The 13,528-nt window shown below is 39.7% G+C and overlaps 2 protein-coding genes across 2 annotated transcripts; both read left to right on the top strand.

The window, feature by feature from the left end:
* Nucleotides 1-12,103: 12,103 nt before the first annotated feature.
* LOC133766213 (protein preY, mitochondrial-like) lies at nucleotides 12,104-12,508 on the top strand. The gene has a single exon (XM_062199937.1). The coding sequence runs from the start codon at nucleotides 12,104-12,106 to the stop codon at nucleotides 12,431-12,433; it is 330 nt and encodes a 109-aa protein (XP_062055921.1). The 3' UTR covers nucleotides 12,434-12,508.
* LOC133766224 (phosphatidylinositol N-acetylglucosaminyltransferase subunit Y-like) lies at nucleotides 12,438-13,262 on the top strand. Its single transcript, XM_062199948.1, has one exon. It carries the CDS (start codon nucleotides 12,523-12,525, stop codon nucleotides 12,736-12,738), a length of 216 nt encoding a protein of 71 aa, XP_062055932.1. The 5' UTR covers nucleotides 12,438-12,522; the 3' UTR covers nucleotides 12,739-13,262.
* Nucleotides 13,263-13,528: the final 266 nt, after the last annotated feature.

Here is a 13,528-nt window from a genome sequence, read left to right as displayed (position 1 = left end):
TATTAAGAATCATTTTGGGGCTATTCAACCTAGAGAGACCAAAGAGTTGAGAGTGTGGTTTTGGATAGCAAGGGATAAATCACACCCAAGTTTTCAAACTTTTTTTCCCCAGTGGATTACAGCAGTGGTTGTATCACTGGCCAAGCTCAGAGTACATTTCACACTGGTTCTGCTTAGTTCAAATGTAGGGATTTTTCTCAACTGATATCACTAAAATATAGCTGTGTAGCATCCTATTTCTTTCATCTGTGCTTATGAATGTTCTAGGACATTGGTTAGAGCAGCCATTCTCAAATATGCTTCATAGATGTGCAACATCAACATGATTTAGGCACTTGTCACAAATGCAGATTCATAGGCCCAGTCCACAGACCTACTATATCAGAAACTGTGGATATGGACTTAACCCATCTGTGCTTTAACAAGTCCTCCAGGTTATTCTGATGTATGTTAATGTTTGAAAAAACCACTGGACTATGCGGGGTTTCCTAAATGTAATGTGGAAGAAAGGGATGAAGCACACATGAGTCACTGGTCAAGGTGCTGAATGCTGTGGCAGGGAAGTCCTCACTAGTTGCTGATAGGAAGGAAAAGTAGCACAGTCCCTGATGTACATACTTGATGTACACAGTCCCTGATGTACATACTTGATGTACACAGTCCCTGATGTACATACTTGATGTACACAGTCCCTGATGTACATACTTGCTTAGGTGCAGGCTGTTTGTTTGTTTTTTAAGATTTATTTATTCATTTATTTGAAAGAGAGAGAGAGAGAGAGAGAGAGAGAAAGAGAAAATCTCTCATCCACTGGTTTACTCCCCAGATGGCTGCAACAGCCAGAGCTGAGCCAGGCCAAAGTCAGGAGCCAGGAGTTTCATCCAGGTCTCTCATGTGGGTGCAGGGGCCTAAACACTTGGGCCATCTGCTGCTTTGCCCAGGCCATTAGCAGTAAGCTGGATGGGATGTGGAGCAGCCGGGACACAAACCAGCACCCAGAATGGATGCCAGTAGGCTGCAACTTTACCTACTATACCGCAACACCACCCCCTGGGCTGGTTTTGAATTTGGTTCTAGTTTTGTTCTGAGGTTTCACTGGAACCAATGCCTGCTTTCAGGAGCTTCTTCTTACTTCTAATCCATCTATTCTCCCACCCCTTTCCCAAGTCTGGGGAACTCTTTTCTAGCTTTAAGAGGATGGAGGAGTGGACCTGGATAAATATAACCTCCTAGGAGTCATCTCACTTTCTTCTAAATGTTTCCTTTAGGCTTTTTAAAGTCAAATACCAGGAAAAGACTCCTTTCTTTTGTACTTTCTGTGATCATATTCTGTCTCTCAGGGAATGAGCATAGAACAGTTGGGATGGAGGTAAAGAGCAGTAAAAGTAGGAAGAAAGATACATTGGTTAGTGTTTCAAAATTGTTATTGCAATACACTGGGTGGCAAACTACTAGGATGTCCATATTTCTCCCCACAATACCTTGAGTAGAAATCTCATACTGAGATTAGAGCTAGCTCTAATTAGAGGTTGCTGAAAGTGATTCTAGAAGCTCCACTTATATCCTCTTTGCAGGAAAATATCTCCTCTGCTTCGATCAAATGTAACTTAAGTTTATTCTTAGAAGTTTGTTCATCAGAATATAGTTTAGATCTATTTGGGTTTTTATTCATTAGAAAGGTTCTTCCTGGAGAGTGTACCTGAGCTTACCAAATGATTACTGTGACTACCCTTTACTTTCTTTCCACCTAAATTTCTCCTTCAAGCTAAACCTGAAGCCTACACTACTGTTGGAAATATTCACTGACCACTCCAGCCAACATTGCTCCCTCCACTTTCTTAGAGCCCACAGTACATACACTTTCAGTAATTTGTGCAGTTTAGAAGCCTTTCATTATATGTTTTATACTTGTTTTGTTTGCCATTTCATGTCTTATCTCCTCTAAAGCATTATGATCTTTACAGGGCATTCAGACTACCTTAGTTTCTTCTCTATGATTCACTGATATGTGCAGGCTGAAATCACTACTTTATATTAAGATGGTGTCACACTATGAACCAGTATTTGGGATAGGTCACATGTTTACCAGGGAACCAAGTTCAGCTGAAAGGTAAGGTTAGTCTATTGTCTGTCACTAAGGAACATTTGTACATATTAGAGCATCACTGCCAAGCTAGGAGGGAGAAGTGGAGATCTGTCCTAGACTGGACTTGGAAGGAAGGGTTGACATGTCTGAGGTGGGGCGAGGGCGTAGGGTAGTCATGGGCAGGAGATGTGTTGGCACTGTTATCTATCACCTGGAGACCTGGAGATCTCTACTCAAGATTAAATTCAAATAATGCTCAGAGATTCCTTAAACTTCCATAGGGGACCTCAGTGGGGATCTTCTTTGGGTATATGTATGTAAGTGGGAAAGTAGAACCAGGAGAAGCTTCCTTTCTCTATACTTCCTTGTGCAGCTCCAGGATTTCCTGTTTTGTGTGTTAGGACTTATATGAAGACTCTATTTGAAATTACGATTTTCCTTCTGAGAGGCAGGTGTTTGGTGCAGCAGCTTGCTACACCTACATCCTATATTGGACTGCCTTTGCAAAGGCAGCTGCTTTGCTTCCAATCCAGTTACCTACTAATGTTCGTTCTCGATGGCAGCAGATGTGGCTCAAATGCTTGAGTCCTTGCCACCTCCCCAAAATGAGAGAACCATATTGAGTTCTGGGCTCCTAACTTTGTCTTTACCCAACCCCGGCTGTTGTGGGCATTTGGGGAATGAACCAGAGGATAGAAAATCTCTCTCTCTCTCTCTCTCTCTCTCTCTCTCCCTGTGCTCTGCCTTTCAAGTAATGAAAAATAAAAATTAAAGGAAAAAGCTATCCTGCTGAGAAAATATTGGGGAGGACAATTTTCTTTGTAGTCTTAATGCATTCTCAGTGTTTATTTCTTTTATTAATTCTTAGAACTTTGAAAACCTTGCTTGAGAGGATCTCTGCTGGGATATGGGAAAAGTTCTTGCCCATATTGAGGTCACTCCTGGAGGTGACTATGAGGATGACAAAGGAAACCAGAAGAAAAGGCCTCCAGTCACTGCAGTGCCTGGCAAGAGGTGACAGAATTTAGATCATACAGCTCTTCCTCCTGCCACTCTCCCCACCCTGATTTTGTAATCCAGTGTAATAAGAGTTTATTATGAAGATTTTATATATATATATATGTGTATATATATGTATATATATAAATATATACATTCTCTAAATATCAATATTTATAGAATAGAATTAAATTAAGAACTCTGGGACTATTAAAGCTAAGAAATGCTAAAGTGGGGAGAATGCAGAAAAGGAAAGATCATTGCAAATGAACTTGTCTTGCTTTAAAGGAAATACCAAGGTCTGAAGTGGAAATCTACATCCAACCCCTCTCTTCCCCTTCCTTTCAACATCCTTAGATGTGACATTTGTCCATCTCATTACAGGTAAAACTTTGAAGATTCATAGCACAAAGCTGACAGGTGTCTCAACACCTGTAATGCCAAACTGAGTCTCAGAATTCTGAGTTTTGGATGATTTTCAGGAAGTCAATGGGTGTAGGTGGTTTCATTTTAGACTCCTTTATGCTCTCAGACTGCTCCAAAAAGCAGCCTTGGGCTGTAACTTTATATTATTAATGCTTTAAGAAAATCTCTGGCTTTTCTCAGTAAAGAAAAACGCGATGCAAAGGTCTTTTCTGCAGCAGCAGCAATGTGGCAGAGCAGTTCCCACAGCCCAGCTGCCACCCGGCTTCGTCAGACCATCCCAAATGGGCCAAGCACATTTAGCAGAATGATCAATTCACTGCTGCCATATCACTTCTATTTATAACCTTGGCAGAGCTACAAATTTCAAGGGTTTTTTGAAGACAGAGGAAGTCTGCTACGTGAAGTGGTTTTAGCTCTCATCTCTTTGGAGTTTGAATTCAAGGGAGTGGGTTTTTTCCAGCTTCTGAAGGAATTGATTCTCTCGTACAACAAACCAGCTTCCAGCTTACAGGTGATGATTGTTAATAAAGGCAAGGAACAGGCTCAGAGAGGCCTGTGTTCTAAGGAATCTTGTTATGTTTACAAGGAGTTTAGAAGATAGAGATATATGTCATTTTTTTTCAAATGTTCAACCACCAATAATATCCTTAAATCACCTAAAGGTTTATTCACATATTGCTCTCTGCCTCACCTCAAATTATTCATTTCCAATACTAGCCTCTCTGTAATTAATTGGTATGTCTATGGGGGCATTTCCACTTGAATGATAATTAATGTGTTTTTTCCCAATCCAGCTGCCCATGAACTCTGGCAGATAAATTGTTTTGTGTATAGCACATATTCAAGCCTGGGCTTAGATAATGATTTCCTGCTCAACTGAAAAAAAGAAATAGTGAACAACATCCAAAGCACCATACATCTTTTGTTTACCTTTTTACAATTTGGAAAATGTAGGGAAAGGAAGAAAATACTTCCCAATTCATAAATAGGAGTGCCCTAAAACCACAGCAACGAACTGTAGTGGAAACTACAATGACTTTTCAGGTGATTTTCATAATCACTGATATCCATGCTTATGTCCCCTGGTGGTTTACAAGGCATATGGTTTCTGAGACAGGAATAAATTATATCATCTAAACATTTTTGGTTCTAGAGAGATGCTAAAATGTGATGAATTTACTTTTTAATGCGCAAAACCTTTCTTAAAATTAACTTTTTTCCTGAGAGGTAGACTATGTCTTAGTGGTTAAAGGCTTAGGCTCTGAGATGCGATCTGCATTGAAACCCCAACTTTTCCACCTGGCAACTGTGAGAAATTGAGTTTTTTTTTCTTTACATGAGTTTTTAACCTCTTTGTGCCTGACTTTTCTTATCTATAAAGTGGAAATAATAACAATATCCCCCTCATACAGCTATTGTGAGGATTACTAGTGTTATTTATGTAAAACAAGTAGAATAGTGTTTGGCACACACTAATCAGTAGTAGATTTTTAACATGAAAGCAGAATCACTGGAGAATTGCAAAAACTTGTGCAGTTTTATACCATATTCTTAGTTAATTGACAAAACTTGTGGACATGCAATAATTTCAGCATTTATGGGTATGACATGTACAGTTTTTTTTAACTTCTATTTAATGAATATAAATTTCCAAAGTACAACTTATGGATTACAATGGCTTCCCCCCCCAATAACTTCCCGCCCACCTGCAACCCTCCCCTTTCCCGTTCCCTCTCCCCTTCCATTCACATCAAGATTCATTTTCAATTCTCTTTATATACAGAAGATCAGTTTAGTATATATTAAGTAAAGATTTCAACAGTTTGCAACCACATAGAAACACAAAGTGAAACATACTGTTTGAGTACTAGTTATAGCATTAAATCACAATGTACAGCACATGTAGGACAGAGATCCTACATGAGGAGTAAGTGCACAGTGACTCCTGTTGTTGACTTAACAAATTGACACTCTCGTTTATGGCGTCAGTAATCTCCCTAGGCTCTTGTCATTAGTTGCCAAGGCTATGGAAGCCTTTTGAGTTCTCCGACTCATCATATTTGCACAAGGTCATAGTCAAAGTGGAAGTTCTCTCCTCCCTTCAGAGAAAGGTACCTCCTTCTTTGATGACCTATTCTTTCCACTGGGATCTCACTCGCAGAGATCTTTCATTTAGGTCATTTTTTTTTTTTTTTTTGCCAGAGTGTCTTGGCTTTCCATGCCTGAAATACTCTCATGGGCTCTTCAGCTGGATCCAAATGCCTTAAGGGCTGATTCTGAGGCCAGAGTGCTATTTAGGATATCCGCCATTCTATGAGTCTGCTGTATATCCCACTTCCCATGTTGGATTGTTCTCTCCCTTTTTGATTCTATCGGTTAGTATTTGCAGACACTAGTCTTGTTTGTGTGATCCCTTTGACTCTTAGTCCTATCATTATGATCAATTGTGAACAGAAATTGATCACCTGAACTGGTGAGATGGCATTGGTATATGCCACCTTGATGGGATTGAATTGGAATCCCCTGGTATGTTTCTAACTCTACCGTTTGGGGCAAGTCAGCTTGAGCATGTCCCAAATTGGACATGCACAGTTTTAATGAATATGACCCTCAAAGAAAGTAGCTATAAATGGCATAATAATATGGTTGAATTACCCACTCCAGCAAGTAATGGTCTAAAGGTGAGCTTCATCCTCACAGTAAAGGGGAAAAGGAGGGGAAAATGCCCAGCTTTCATAAATCCTATTCCATTTTCCCAGTTCAGAATCAGCCTCACCTTGTCCCAAGAAAAACTGTATAAAAATTATTTAGTCAGGAAAAACAAAATTAAAACACTTTGGTCTTACTTTTTCTACTCATGATACAAAATGAAACATCAGGGAAAATGACATTGAAACTGGGTTACTGCACTAGCTAATGCCAAGTATATTTAGAGAGCCTCAACCTGTCTTGATTGTTTATAATGAGATGTACTGAGGGGAGTTTCCAAACCAAAACCTTAGCGTGGTTGTATAACAAGTATCTAGAGAGAAATATGTAATAAATATCTAGAAAGGACGCAAAGGTCATCACAGCTAGGAAAGTCTTTCTGATGAAAGTTCTAGAGAGAAGTAGGTCAACTGGAATTTCTTTTGGAAGAAACTGTCTTCAGAACTTTAGAAATGATATCAGATGGTCACTTTTTAATGCTCCCAAATTTTCCTGAAGTAATTATTAACCCACAGATGGTCTAGCTAACGTTTATGAAATACTTCTGAGTGCTGGGTACAGTGTTATGCATTTTATATGTTGTTTTATGTTTTGTGTAGTCCTCTTTGCAACTCTACCATTTCCCATTAAAATACTGATTTGTTTATCTAATTACTTCATTTTACTTGAATTGTTGAGATGGAGGGTTTGAGAGAGAGAGAGAGAGAGAGAAGAAAGAGAATACACACTAGCCAAAGCTGGGCCAGGTTGAAGCCAGGAGCTTGGAGTTCAGTCTGGGTCTCCCTTGTGGGTGGCAGAGACTAAGTACTTCAGCCATCAAATGCAGCCTCTCAGGTGCATTAGCAGGCAGGTGGATCAGAAGCAGAGCAGCAGGAACTTGAATCAGGTACTCCCATATGTAGTGTGGGTGTCCTATTGTGCCAAATGTCTGCCCCTGATTTTCCAATTTTAAAGCTGAGGTTTAGACACATAGATGGTAATCAGTGAACCAGGGATTCAAACCCAGGTAGTCTGACTTTAGTCTATATGCTGACAGTTGGAAACATTACATTATCTTGTATGATTTCACATAAAATGTTAAAGTTGTAAGAATTGATAGATATCTGTAAAAAGTCATAATGTCAATTTTAAAACCTAAAAAAGAAAACAATTATCCTGTGAGATTTCTATAGTTATTAGTTTCAATGCTGACCCTTAGACTAAACTGTCAACCAGCAAATTTTGCAGTGTTGGGGAATCGCAGTCTCTTTCCACAAACCCAGAAATCACTTTTCATCTATTGAAGAAATGAACAAATCACACAGATAAAATGAGCCACAAATGGAAGTGTTTCGTTAATAGTAAGGCTCAACTGGAGTACCTGCGGTATTGCTAAACCACTGCCAACGCTGGGCTCAGCACTGACCTGATATTTGAAACAGTAAGCCTCACAATCTGCCTAATAATTAAAGCAATTTATCTTCTGGTCAGTCTAGGCCATTTTGTTATTTCAACATAAAATTCTTGAGGAATAGAGATGCCTGTGGAGAATCTGTTGGGTAGACACTAATATAAAAAGTAAGTGGTGGCTCTTTGAGGTGCCATTGACTATGTGGCCATCAGGACTTTGTTAAATTGATGCTACTACACCTTACTCAGAAAAGACTTAGTCAGAAATTGACAGTAAGGGGTTGGCATTGTGGTGCAGTGGGTTAAACTGCTGCTTGCAATACTAGCACCCCATATCACAGTGCATTCGAGTTCTGGCTACTCCACTTCCAATCTAGCTCACTGCTAATGCAATTGGGTAGGCAATGGAAAATGGCCCCTGCCACCCATGTGGGAAAACAGGATGGAGTTTCAGCCTGGTCCAGCCCTGGCTCTTGTGGGCATTTCAGAGTGAACCAATGGATGGAAGATCTCTCTCTGTCTCTTACTCTGACTTTAAATAAATAAATAAATAAATAAATATATTTTTTTAAGAAAACAAATTTATTTCTTATAATCTTTTTTTATTTAATGAATATAAATTTCCAAAGTACAGCTTATGAATTACAAAGGCTTCCCCCCCACCCGTAACCCTCCCCTTTCCCACTCGCTCGGGATTCATTTTCAATTCTCTTTATATATAGAAAATCAGTTTAGTATATATATAGATTTCAACAGTTTGCCCTCCCATAGCAACACAAAGTGAAAAAATACTGTTGGAGTACTAGTTATAGCATTAAATAACAGTGTACATCACATTAATGACAGAGATCCTACATGATTTTTTTTTTTAAAAGATTGATTACTTTTCTATGTAATTTCCAATTTAACACCAAGGGTTTTTTTTTTCATTTTTAATTATCTTTATATAAAAAAGATCGCTTCAGTATATACAAAGTAAAGATTTCATCAGTTTGCACCCACACAAAACCACAAAGTGTAAGAATACTGTTTCAGTACTAGCTATATCATTACTTCACCTTGGACAACCTGTTAAGGACAGATCCCACATGGGATGTAAGTACACAGTGACTCCTGATGTTGATTTAACAATTTAACACTCTTGTTTATGGCATCAGTAATCTCCCTAGGCTCTAGCCATGAGTTGCCGAGGCTATGGAAGCCTTTAGGGTTCGCCAACTTCGATTCTATTCCAACAGGGCCATAGTCAAAGTGGAAGTTCTCTCCTCCCTTCAGAGAAATGTACCTCCTACTTTGATGGCCCCATTCTTTCCACTGGGATCTCACTCACAGAGATCCTTCATTTAGGTCTTCTTCTTCTTCTTTTTTTTTTTTCCCAGAGTGTCTTGGCTTTCCATGCCTAAAATACTCTCATAGGCTCTTCAGCCAGATCCGAATGCCTTAAGGGCTGATTCTGAGGCCAGAGTGCTATTTAGGACATCTGCCATTCTATGAGTCTGCTGTGTCTCCCCCTTCCCATGTTGGATCCTTCTCTCCCTTTTTTTGATTTTATCAGTTAATATTAGCAGACATTAATCTTGTTTGTGTGATCCCTTTGACTCTTAGATCTATCACTGTAATCAGTTGTGAACTGATATTGATCACCTGAACTGGTGAGATGGCATTGGTACATGCCACCTTGATGGGATAGTATTGGAGTGCCCTGGCACTTTTCTAACTCCATCATTTGGGGCAAGTCCTATATTGCATGTCCCCATGCAATAAATAAATATTTTAAATTGACAGCAAATAACTAAGTGAATATTTGCTACCCCTTTGCAGGACCTAGAATGCAGTAATGGGTGTACTGTCACATTGTTGCACTGTATACTGTCCCCTGTCTCAAAGGCCAAATTAACAGACAAAGGTATTGGAAAAATGACTGCAAAGGCCAAACAATTCTGAACTTATACGACATGCCATTTGAGCACAGATTTGTTCTGTCCAGTTTGATAAACACCAGCCAGTAACATGTGGCCACTGAGCAATTGAACTATACTTAGTCTGAATTGAGATGTGCTGCAAATATAAACCAGATTTAAAGACTTAGCATGGTAAAAGAATGTATACAATCCAATACTTTTTAATATTATGTGTTGAAATGATAATATTTTTGATATATTAGCTTAAATAAAATTACTAAAATTATTTTCACCAGTTTCTTGTTACCTTTTTACTCTGACTACTCTAAACTTTAAATTGCATATGCAGGCTGGCGCTGTGGCTTAACAGGCTAATCCTCTGCCTTGAGGCGCCGGCACACCGGGTTCTAGTCCCGTTTGGGGCGCCGGATTCTATCCCGATTGCCCCTCTTCCAGGCCAGCTCTCTGCTATGGCCCGGGAAGGCAGTGGAGGATGGCCCAGGTCCTTGGGCCCTGTACCCGCATGGGAGACCAGGAGAAGCACCTGGCTCCTGGCTTCGGATCAGCGAGATGCGCTGGCCGCAGCGGCCATTGGAGGGTGAACCAACGGCAAAAAGGAAGACCTTTCTCTCTGTCTCTCTCTCTCTCTCACTATCTACTCTGCCTGTCAAAAAAAAAATTGCATATGCAGTTAGTGTTGTAGTTCTCCAGGGCACTGTTGGTTGGTAGTCTATGCTAGCAGCAGATGAGGAGTGAATTCAGCTTTGTCCTTCATCACAGAGAGTGATGAAATAGAACTAGATGTAATATTTGGTGGCCTCATCCTCTCTATTGATTATAATATGTTTTAATTTTATTAATTTTGGCTATTATTCTTATTGCATCCTTTCTTATGGTTTCTTTGTATCTATTCTTTTCCCATCAATATTCAATGAAGTCCTTAGCTTGTTTGATTTCCAAGCTCTCTCATTAAGTAAATTCATTTAATGCTAAAGTGTTGTTTTAGAAATATTACCAAATTTTGACATATAGCATTTTGCTGTTGTATAGTTTCCATACTTTAATGTTTATTTTTTATTTATGTTCATGTACCTGAGAGGCAGAGTGATGGAAATACACACATACACGTACACACACATATCCATCCAGAGAGAGAGAGAGAGAGAGAGCGCTTTCATCCATTGCTTCACTCCCCAAATGCCCAGAAAGCCAGGGCTGGGCCAGGCCAAATGGAGGAACCAGGAACTCCATTTGGGTCTCTCATGTGCTTGGCAAGGGCCCATGCACTTATGTCCCCATCTACTGCCTCCCAACTTACATTTACAGGAAGCTGGATCAGAGGCAGAGTAACTGAGGCTCATATTGGCACTCTGATGTGGGGCAGGCTTTGACAGAGGTGGCTTAACTTGCTGTACCACAATATCTACTGTGGTTTTAGATTTTTAAAATAAAAATAATTTCCTCATTGTGATTTCCTCTCTGAACTTGAGATTATTTTATGATACAGATACTAGAAGTAGATCCTTTGACAAACCTTTACATATCCTTTATGGCATGGCACATGGTCTTTTTTTTTTTAAGTTCCATTTGTGCTACAAAAGAATATGTATTTTTTATTTTTAATTCATTATGTACAGGCTTATACATATGGTATATCTTTTAGATTAGCTCTTTAATTATGTTGTACAAGTATTTTATAATTCCTAATGCTTCTTTTGTTTGCCTGATAGTTCTTAGGGAAGGTATATGGAAATCTCCTACTGATTGCAGATTTCTCAATTCCTTCTTTTAATTCTGTGTTTTTTTTCCTTTAAGTATTTGGAGACTGTGTTAAGTAAATACAAGTCTATGATAATTTTATTTTCCTGTTCAGTTGTTCTATCTTATATATCTATGTTATTATCAGTGCCCCTTGGTTTAAAACTATGATCTGAATTTTGCAACAGTAGCTATTGTTTGATCAATATTTACCTAATTTATATTTGTTTAGCCCTTGGTATATCATTATGTTTTGAGTGTGTCTCTTAAAATAAAAAATAGCTTGATGATATCTCTTTTTTTTTTTAAAGGAAATGAAGCAATTTCAACATTTATTTTATTATGGCTACTAATATGTTAATGCTTATATATATATATTTTAAAAGATTTATTTATTTATTTGAAAGAGTTACACAGAGAGAGGAGAGGCAGAGAGAGAGAGAGAGAGAGAGAGAGAGAGAGATCTTCCATCCGATGATTCACTCCCCAGTTGGCCGCAACAGCCGGAGCTGCGCCAATCCAAAGCCAGGAGCCAGGAGCTTCTTCCAGGTCTCCCACATGGGTGCAGGGTCCCAAGGACTTGGGCCATCTTCTACTGCTTTCCCAGGCCATAGAAGAGAGCTGGATCGGAAGAAGAGCAGCCGGGACTAGAACTGGCGCCCATATAGGATGCTGGTGCTTCACGCCAGGGTGTTAACCCGCTGCACCACAGCGCCAGCTCCTCTATGTATTTTTGAATTTCCTTTTTTTCTGTTTTTTAATTGAGTTATCCATATCTTGGACGCCACGCGGCTGGCGGAGGGCGCGCTGGGCAGCGGTCGCCAGCAGCCGGACCATGCTTAGTGGAGCACGCGGCAGGCTGGCCTCAGCGCTGCAGGTGTCCAGGGTCGGCCATAGGTGCCTGCGCGCGACTGGGTCTCGGCCCTCGGCAGATAGGAGCGAGCGGGCAGGGCAGCCGCCCAGCGCCTTCGACCCGGCACTGCTGGAGTTCCTGGTGTGCCCCCTGTCCAAGAAGCCGCTCAGATATGAAGCATCAACAAGTGAATTAATTCATGAAGAGCTGGGAATAGCCTATCCAATCATTGACGGGATTCCTAATATGATACCACAGGCGGCAAGGATGACCCATCAAGATAAGAAGCAAGAAGAAACGGAACAGCACTAGACCATAATTTTTAAAAACCACAACACTAACTGTTCTCAATACCATATCCATTTTAAAATAAGGTGGCAGGTATTAAGTGGGAGAAGAGAATGTTTCTGTCTCTTCCTACACTGACCGTCCTTATTCCACTGATTTCTCTCACAGGTCTTTTCTACGTGGCCTCTGTGGAAGAAAACTTCCCACAGGGCTGCACTAGCACCACCAGCTTCTGCTTCTACAGTTTGCTCCTGCCCATTACCATACCAGTGTATGTGTTCTTCCACCTCTGGACTTGGATGGGGATTAAACTCTTCAGGCATAACTAAGGGAGCCAGAGCCAAGGTGGTGTGTAGATTCGTGATATGTCTAGGGCATCCATCTCTGCAAGCTCAACTAGGTGGAGATGCTGGAGACACACTGCATTTGCAGGGAAGATGCTTTGCCTTGCTTCTCAGGATTGGGCCCACAAGAGACTGTTCTTTCATTGTTCTCTAATTCTGACAGCCCTTGTGTTTTGAAGGTTCTGACATAACTGCTGTGTCAGAAGGAACCTTGTAACAGAGTGTCTTGTTGGAGGTTAACACCCCTAATACTCATCTGGTGACCATTTCTTACCCTATTCATCTAAAAGTTAGCCATTTGTAATTTTGTTTGTTTAGCTTCAAGCTTGTTGGTAAAGTGACATGGTAGGGATGACCGAAATAATCTCAAAGGACCTGTATGATGTAGTTATAAAGAAATGCATTTAAACTAGTGTGACATAAAACTGTATAATAAACTGGAAATTTCATGTACTTAAAAATCCTTAGTTTGTAAAATAACCTGCATTTCTTTGGTATCAAATGCTTATATTACTAATAAAGTGATACTTTCCCATAAAAAAAAAAACAAAACCATATCTTATTTTGTTTCCTCCCAAAGAATTTGTACCTATACGTTTGCATTTTGTTCCTTATAGTAGTTATTGTATATGTTTCTAACATGTGTATCTAACTTAACAAAATGTGCAAAGTAAACCAAATCCTTCATCTTCCCCTTGGCCAATATCAGGATTTATAATAATTATTCATTTCTAAATCAAAATTATCATCTAATATTTTAGTTTCTCTTGAATTG

This window comes from Lepus europaeus, chromosome 1 (assembly GCF_033115175.1).
Source record: "Lepus europaeus isolate LE1 chromosome 1, mLepTim1.pri, whole genome shotgun sequence".
Classification (NCBI taxonomy): domain Eukaryota; kingdom Metazoa; phylum Chordata; class Mammalia; order Lagomorpha; family Leporidae; genus Lepus; species Lepus europaeus.
The sequence above is the reverse complement of the archived record's forward strand: the minus strand, read 5'-3'. Positions and strand labels throughout refer to the sequence as shown.